The sequence below is a fragment of the Phyllostomus discolor genome, chromosome 3, assembly GCF_004126475.2.
Source record: "Phyllostomus discolor isolate MPI-MPIP mPhyDis1 chromosome 3, mPhyDis1.pri.v3, whole genome shotgun sequence".
Classification (NCBI taxonomy): domain Eukaryota; kingdom Metazoa; phylum Chordata; class Mammalia; order Chiroptera; family Phyllostomidae; genus Phyllostomus; species Phyllostomus discolor.
In genome coordinates, this window is record NC_040905.2 from 196,908,004 (window position 1) to 196,916,919 (window position 8,916).

Here is an 8,916-nt window from a genome sequence, read left to right on the forward strand (position 1 = left end):
TTCCTTTTCTTTCTCTCTCTGTCTGATCTACAAGTTTGTCAACTTTCTAGGTCTTTTCAAAAATGACAAGTCTTTATTTTTATCTATTCTAATTCATATATTTTCGTGTATTAATCCATTCCATTTTTATTGATTCACTCTACTGTTAATTTGGCTTACTTTTTCTAGCTTTTTGAGTTGATTAATGTTTACTTATTTTCAGTAAAGTTTTCTAATACATGGGGTGTTATTGGAATGTTAATGCAGCATCTCATACATTGCAATGTGTAATGTTTTCAGTTTGGTTTATTTTAAACCTGTAATTCAGTTGTTATTTTCTCTTTGACCCAATAGCCATTAGAAGAATAAATGTTACCGGTACAGTTTGTACTTTTAAAGCATTTTTTATTGAAGCTTCCTTTTGTCCTAGAATGTGTGTTCGTTCAGCATGAATGGGCACTGAGCAAGGTCTGGTTTTCTCTTTTAGCTCCCTCTTAAAAACAGAGCTTCCTTCTCCCCCTACCATACCCCGATAAGGAGCCCTCTCAAATGGTCAGTATGGCCATTCAGTTTTTCTTTTATGTTGAACAAACAGTGACATCTAAACTGTATGGTTCATTAAGCCAGTGACATTTCCAGACCTATTCTGGTAAATTCAAGTGAATTCAAGGATTGTTAACCTGCCACAGCACCATGTTTAGGGCCAGCAGTGCCAAATACTATGTGCCGATATCGAGGAAGTTAATGTTGGAATGACTCAGAGTTGGATAAGGCTGGTAGAGGAGTTCTTCAGAGGGGATGGCTGAATTTTATTGAAGGGGAGGAAAGGAAAGGATTTGCTAGAAAAGAGAAGAAACTGCTTTCCAGAGAGGAATAGTGAAAGTTAGGCCAATAATATTAATAATAATAATGATAATAATAAATGTGTATGTATATCTATTTACATGTGTGTATTCATTAACGTTTACAAACCTCTCACATCCATATTTACTTAAGCATTATAGTAATCCTTTGAGGAGGCATTGGTTATTATGGCCCATTTTGTAGCTTGGAACACTGAGGTTTAAAGATATTAAGTGGAGCCAAGTATGGCAACTAGATCCTCCAGCTTGACGTTCCCCATTTTTTCCATTATATCGCGCTAAGGAGTCAACCCTCTAGAGGCCACGAGATGCCTTGCCTACGGGACGGCCCCTGGTGAGGATTAGGAGAAGGAAGGAGGGGGTCTGGCTATGTGGGTGTCCTCACATGTGTAACCCCGGTGTTTGTCTCATTTGAGATCCCTGCAGTGAAGTTGAACGAACTGCTGGAGAACTTTTATGTCACCGTTAAGAAGAGTGATGGCTCGGACTTCCTGGCCACCTCGCTCCACGCCATTCGCCGAGGCCTGGACCGCATCCTGAAGAACGCAGGCGTGGGCTTTTCCATCACCAGCAGCACCTTCAGCTCTTCCACCAAGAAACTCAAGGAGAAGCTGTGGGTGCTGAGTAAGGCAGGGATGTCAGGTGCCCGCTCTCGCAACATCATCTACTTCTCCCTTTCCGACGAGGAGGAGATGTGGCAGGCAGGGTGCCTGGGGGACGACAGCCCCATCACTCTCCTGTCCACCGTGGTCAAGTACAACAGCCAGTACCTGAATATGCGGACACTGCAGGAGCATGCAGATCTGATGTATGGTGACATCGAGCTGCTTAAAGACGCCCAAAACCAGCCCTATTTTGCCCGGACAGACAGCGTCAAGCGGGAGAGCCGGAGTGGTTCCACTAGAATATGTCATGGGGAAATCTACCACGAGCATTCCAGGGGACACAAACAGTGCCCTTACTGCCTCCTCTACAAGTACATGTACATCCACCGGCCCCCCACCCAGATGGAGGCCAAGTCCCCTTTCTACCTTACCGCTCGGAAGGAGGCCATAGACATGGGCAGTGTGTGGTATGAGGAGCAGAGGATGGGGCTTCGGTCTCTCCGGGGAATTGTTCCAAACTTAGCCAAGAAGGTCAAGCTGGAAAACTGTGAGAACTTCACCTTCGTCTCATTTACTCAGGTCTCCAGGAGGCTCAGCTCCCACAGCTGCTGCCAGTGAGCCTTCCTGGGTCCAGGCCACTGCTTTGACACAGCCGGCAGTGACCGTGACTTCATGGCCAGGCCGGTCTCTGTCAGTGTGACCTGCTATTTCTTTGACTTTGGGTTTTTTTTTTAAGCTGAAAGTAGATGAGTCTGAATAATTAGGATGTTTTATCCAAATGTGTGTCACCTTTGTTAAATTATAGAATCTAATACAGTGTGTAATTGCTCCATACACAGGAGCAAGGAAGTTTATTTTATCTAGTGCCTTTTTAGCACAGATTTTCTCAAAAAAAAAAGGAAACTGTTTAATTAGTGATTTTTTAAAAATCCCAGTAGCCTAGTAGCTTTAGAATGTTTAGAAGACTATATACACCTTATTAAAGTACACTCACAATGAAGAACCAGAGAGAGGCGGCAGACACATTAACTGTTTCCGGAAGGAAAATTGCACTCGACACCCCTCTTTATCTTGTGTTGATGGATAACTCGATTCTGCAGAGCAAGCAGCCTTGCGTGGCAGAAGGTGCTGGAGACTCACTCGGTCACGCTCTCATCACTGGGAGAAACTTACCTCTGCGTCGTTAGAGGCGATTTTACGAAAAAAGACCAATGCGCCAAAAGCTGTGTGTGAGAGCAAGGCTTCCAGTAAACTGGGGGTTTGTGCGGTGAGGGAATTTCCAGTAGCGAAAGACAGCGGCTTGGAAAAGCGGTCTGTGCTCAAACGTGACCACCTCCTGAAGCAGAAGTGCCTACGTTGTGTTTCTCAGCACCATGGGAAAGCTCCTTTCATTTGAACATTTTTTTTGGAGTCTTTTAAAAATCTGTTCTGTGTGTCCTACAGTGTGTTTGGTCAGCATATAGCACTGGATCTGTAACACAAACTAAAGGTAGTTTTCAGGCGGACCCAGGGAAACCCAACAAAACAAGCTACAAAGGAAACAAATCGGAAAATGTGTTCATTAAAGCGCATTGAAACATTTTTGTCCAAGTATGACTCAGCCACAGTAGATTTCATCATTGCAGGTTGGCACCAGTGTTTGGGGCACGATGCTGTAGGCAGCTGACCAGGTAAGCAAACCCAGCGTTAAGGACATAGCTGTGAGAATCCAAGCGTGGTGATAGGGTATTCATGCAGTTTGAAACCATCTCACTCAGGTAAAATCCAACCTGACCACTTGTGACTGAGACATCAGCAGAATTTTCCAGAAGCTACCCTGAATGAGAAGTGAGAAATTTCCCTAAAGAGTGCTAGCTAATAATAATAATTTCTAGGGATCCTTCTTTCGCATTTGAAGAAAGACTGCTACAACTTGATACCATTACGTTCCTTGTGTATGCTTTCTAATTCAAAGTTAAAATTCCAATATAAGTTGGCATTGTAGGAGTCCTAAAATCAGTCCTATTACTCTTCAAAATATTATTTTAGGATTTATTTTAATTGTTTTCAAAAATCATTCACTGGTCACTGAATACTTCCTTTTTCAGAGGAGACTCAGCCAATGCTGCCTTAAGGGTTAATGTTGTTCTCTTTGTAGTTGCCACACATTTATAACGTTGTTTACTAGTTGATCTGCCCTGAATGTAGATTAACTTTGGTATGTCTCCATTTGTATGTAAATAACAGGTAATATTTAAAACCCAGTGTTACGACTTCATGGTGCATACTGTTCTATTACGGTTTCCTGTGGTGATTTTAGGGTTTTGATTAAAAGGAGATCCAAAACATTAGGTATAGTTTCTTTTAGTTTGCTAAACGTCCAAAGGATATGTTGTTTGTGGAAAACGGATGGTCATTTTTTTCTCGTCAGTTCTGCACTTAAACAAAAATAGAACCTATATGATTTGTTGGGCAGAGACTGCAGCCTGTTGGCAGTTAAATAAAATCTCCATTTTTATTTAAATAGACTCAAGAAGAAATTGCCACCAGGAATCACTGGGATCTTTTCAGATTTCCAAAGGTTGTATAATCTTTGTGTTGACAGTGGCTTTTCATCAGCTGAGGAACCAACCATCTCTCCTATTTGGTACTTACTACCTTTGGTGCCGTGTAAATCCCCAGAGTTCTGAAGCGAGTGATTATAATAAAACATCAGGGGCTGGAATCTTCAGTGATGGCCGATGAAATGAAAGAATTGTCTCTCAGCATTCTAAATGCCGTTCATGACATGCCTCCTTGGGGAAAAGGAGGAAGAAAATGCATTTATCAAATGCTGTTTTGGGTACTTTGTGATGTGTTTGTGTGGAGGTGTGTGTGTGTGTGTGTGTGTGCGCGCACACACACGCACACACTTTAAATTCCTACGCGGTAACACGTAGTGAACCTGCTAAAACAGCCAAGCCCGTATCCATGGCTGTGCCTGTGCTCAGGATTCGAGGGGCAGGGCAGCTGGCTCCAAGGCAGCTGATCTGCCTTTGCAGATGGCTCTAAACCACACCCACTGGGGGCTCCACAGTTTTCTACTCTTCTCCTGAGCCAGGAAAAAGAAGAATCCCAAGAAAAAAAGTGGGGGAAGTTGAGTGTTTTCTCCACTTGCCTTTAGTTGTTTTTTTGTTTTCGTTTGTTTGTTTTTACTCAAAAGTGGGTATGAATATCAGGAATTCGCCAGTTCCCCGAGGCACAGCTGCCCCTGGCTCCTCGCCAGGAGGGCCTGCGGAGTCACTGGGTGCCCTCTGCACCTTCCGCACCTGCTCTGAAGTGAGCCCTGCTTCCTCGGTACCTCCTCCCTGAGTCCCTCAGTCTCCCCTGGGACGTTTATTCTGCCTGAGAGAACAGGCGTCAGCTGGAAGGGTGTGATTCAGTTAACTATACAGGGTCTAGCGCAGCACTAGGCACACAGTAAGCATGCAATAAATGTGAGCTGTTTTAGTTACAACTCTCAGTAACAGTAATAACTAATATTATTCAACTGATCTGCATTGTACCACTTATTTCTTCCATTTGGAGATTTTCTTCTTTAAACTGTTGAATGCGAAGAGGCAACCAAACCTTATAATCTGGTTATATTTATGCCCATCAATTCTACCTCCAATACAGCCAGGACCTAATACCTCAGATATAAGCAAAAATAAATGAAGAATGGAGAAATGTCAAGAAACTTCATAAGAAAGCTCGTTCATTGTTTAGTGTGTTTGCAAAGGGGAATGTTATGGAAAAACCTGACCAAAGTTGTGACAGAAATGGTGGCAATTTCCATGGATTATATACCTATGCTGTGTTCATCTGCCCTGACTGATAAATGGTGTTTGAAGAAATGCAGGATTCTGTTACTTTGATTTTTATTTTAATTTAGCCTTACTAAAAGCATTAAGCCCTATACTACTCTCTCAACATGTTCCTAGACGGTCATGGGGAGAATCTGGACAAAATAATGTTCACGGAGAAGCTAAAGCCTCTTGTTGTAATAGAAGGATCACTAGCCTGGGACTCCTTGGTTGCCCACTTGGCAAGTTCTGTTCCCACTCTACGGCCAAGGATACAGTGGGCCCAGGCGAGGGGGTCGTCTCCAAAGTGAACAATGTTGCACTTCTGCAGCTGGGGCGGGGCAGAACTAGGGAGCCGAATTCCTAACCCCTCAAGGTCACAGAGTGATTCTTCTAAGTTAGTGCGTCTCGCTGGACTGGAACGCTTTCTCTAGGAATAACAGTTTTCTTGAATTTTCAAGTTTCACAACTTCTAAAATTATCTTGCTATCTTTAGGCAGCAGAAGGTTGGTTATTTTTCTGTTCAGGCTAACACTGACCACATGTTACTGCTTAAATAAAGTAAACAGAAGATTCGCTATGCTTGTCCAACAGGCACCGCTTTGCTGCTTTTATTGGACTCTGGATTGCTGAGCAGTTTTGAGCTAGTCACCAGTTCACTTCAGGCATCAGTAAACGCAAAAACGAAGACCTCCAAGAAGAGTTACCTCATTGTCTCCACATGAGCTGCCACTTGGTCCAAGTTAAGGCCCGTGCATATTTAGAAGCTGTTAACATACCGCCCTACAGAAAAGAATACATTAAAAGATTCAGACTCATATGTATCTTTTAAGTGTTTTTGCTTTGGGGTTAATTTTTCATGCCCAGTATTAAAAGAGAAACGTTCAGCCACTTAGGCAGTGGTATTAGGTAAAAACCTTTGTTGTGTTTTCCATATAAATGAATGGCCTTAGCCTAAACATGAGGGGGGGGGGGCTCGGCGGTGACCGAAGGCCAGGCCCCCTTTCTGAGAGAGGAGAGGTCGTGTGGGATGATAAACAAGCTCATCTCCGGAAATTACATGCCCTGTATCCACGTGTTCTGACCTCACAGGGTTTCCCAGAACTCCTTTCGGGGAGGCTGCCCGTCCTTCTGACAAAGTTTGTCTGTTCCTGTGACGATGCTGGTTCTGAGTACTGCTCGTTCTTACCAGCCAAGAAATCCAGAGAAGTTCCTCGTGTTTAGCGGTTAATCAGATCCATTTTTATGTAAATTAAAGTGCTTTATTATTTACCAAGTGCAGCTCATGTAGAAATTAATAATTTCAGGAAATATTTATCAAAACCAAAAAAGGATCCCTGGATTCTGTGTAGGTGTATGTTGCTTCCATTACTGTTAAGAGCAAGTAGACACACCCCTTTCCCCCACTGAGATGAGAATGGGCTCCTAAATGTTTTATGATCCATATAACTGAATTGTTTACTTTGTAGTTGACTGTAGTTATTGTCACTATTTGTTCAAATAAGTTTCTAGAAGGTTCGGATTTGACTAACACTGTAGCAAGGTGCTTTCTTTCCACTGCTCCATTCTCACTCAGTTCTCACATCAGCTATGCAAGGTAGGTCTGATTACTGACCGACAGGCCAGATTTCCCAAAGTCTCACAGTGCTCATAAACCGGAGAACTGACATCTGGACCCCGCCCCAAATCCAGTGCTCAGACCATCAGACGAAACTGCCATCTTCAGGCCCACAAAAGTCCATTTATCACAGAGACTTTTAAAAAATTAAACATAATGTGTATTTGAGAAGTTTTTCATTTCCGAAGCTATGCTGTCTCACACCTTATGTACACGGTCTGATGATCAGTTGGTCACGTGGCCCAGTTCCGTGGCTCCGGGAAAGCCCGATGGTTTTCTGTGAATGAGTATAACATGTTCTGCTTCCTGAGAACCTTGCCTGTATCCAATAAATAACTTGTTTTGCCCATTGTCTACCTTAAAGGGCGGAACGGTCATGCCAGTTAATTCTAATAAAAGTCAAGCAATTTACAAACTGCGCCTGTTTTGACATTGGTATTACTGCTTAAAACGTAAAGGACTTCTAACCTATGTCACAGTTATATATGCTCAGGTATTTTCATTTTTTAATGTTAGTGTGAGAGGATTTTTATGATCTTTAGGCTTAAGGCACCCTCAGAGCAAAATATAATTAGTTGTTTGGGTTTTTTTTTATCCTTTCCTTTATGGGGACATGCTTATTTTCTGTTTTGAGACTTAAAAAAACAATAGGCTATATAGGTCAAATCTCCTCGTTTTACCAATAAGGAAATTAAAGCCCAAAGGTATTAAAGGGCCCATCCAAGGTCAGTGGGACAGTAAGTGGTAGAATCAGAAAAGTATCTTGGAACTGTCTCCTTTATACCATCACTGGGAAGACTTGGATTTTTAAAAATTAGTTAATGGAACTGCATCTGCCAGAATGACACCTGGCTGTCAGGCCCCCAGTGAGCTCCTGCCTTCGCAGAAAAGCACTCCTGGAGACCCAGTAGGGCCCCGGCCAGCCACTTGGTTAGAGCATCATCTCGGTATCTTAAGGTTGTAGATTTGACCTCCAGTCAGGGCACACACAGGAGGTAACCAGTGAATGCATAAATACGTAGAACAACAAATCCATGTTTCTCTTTCCCTTCTTCTTTCTCCCTTGCTTTTAGAGAGAAAAAAAAAGACTCAGAAAAAAGGCCAAATCTCAATTCTCAAATCTATAGGGAATGGAAAGTTTCTCTATCCTCCCTACCACGCCGCCTCTTCATTCAGCCCAAGACCCCAGCTCCTAGGGCTGGAACAGGGGCAGGAGGCAGAGGCACGGTGCTTTCTGAGATGAACACCCTTTATGGTGAGAGCAGAAACAATCACTAGGTAGAAGATATGTAGATACTGAGGTTTTTCATGTATGATGTTGATTCAGAGAGGCAGGAATCTGGTGAGGAAAAAGATGCCACTGTAATAGAAAAGTGCTAAACTGGAAACTGGACTTGGAAATTTGCATGTGACCTTACCATCAGCCTCTGTGTTGGAAAATGGGATTTATCTGTCAGCTGGACAGATAGCATAACCAGGGGCAAATTCTGGGTCCAAGAAGAAAGGACCGCGTTTAAAAAGATGAGTGGAGAGGAAAAAGCAAAATGTGTATTTTAAAAATGTGACTTAAGGAAAATGAACAGCTTCCCGAACATTTGAGAGTGGAAGTAGTAGTTTTGGAATCCTTTTGTTGTAGTTGAAAGAATGGAAGAATTGATTCTATGCAACAACAGTCAGAATGGGAATGGGTTCAGAGAAAAAGGCAATAGAATAAAATTAAAAAGATAGATGAGAAAGAAGGACTTCAGGGAAGCTAAAAACAATGTCAGATTAAAATCCACGTTGGAAACAGAAAATAATACTTGGTGCTTTAAAAAAATCTCAAATCAGTACTGTGAAGGACAAACAAGATTTTTTCCTTAATGTTCTTTCCAAAGACACAAAAGATGAAAATACTGGGGAGAGATAATGGATTGAGAAGATAGAACATTCGCTGACATTACTGATACTTGGTTTTCCTGGTGGACAGACTATATTAAGAAGAAATAGCAACCAAAAAATAAAAGCTTGCCCGAACAGAATGAAGATCTGTGTATGTAGATTGAAGA

General features: G+C 42.4%; 1 protein-coding gene across 2 annotated transcripts in view; it reads left to right on the forward strand.

Annotated features, from left to right (window-relative positions):
- KIAA1958 (KIAA1958 ortholog) overlaps positions 1-7,007 on the forward strand; it is a 107,720-nt gene extending 100,713 nt beyond the window's left edge. For both annotated transcript variants that reach the window (XM_028517788.2, XM_028517789.2), the window contains one exon: positions 1,259-7,007. In XM_028517788.2, coding sequence (XP_028373589.1) covers positions 1,259-2,065 — 807 coding nt within the window. In that variant the 3' untranslated portion in view covers positions 2,066-7,007. The remainder of the gene's footprint in view (positions 1-1,258) is intronic.
- Positions 7,008-8,916: the final 1,909 nt, after the last annotated feature.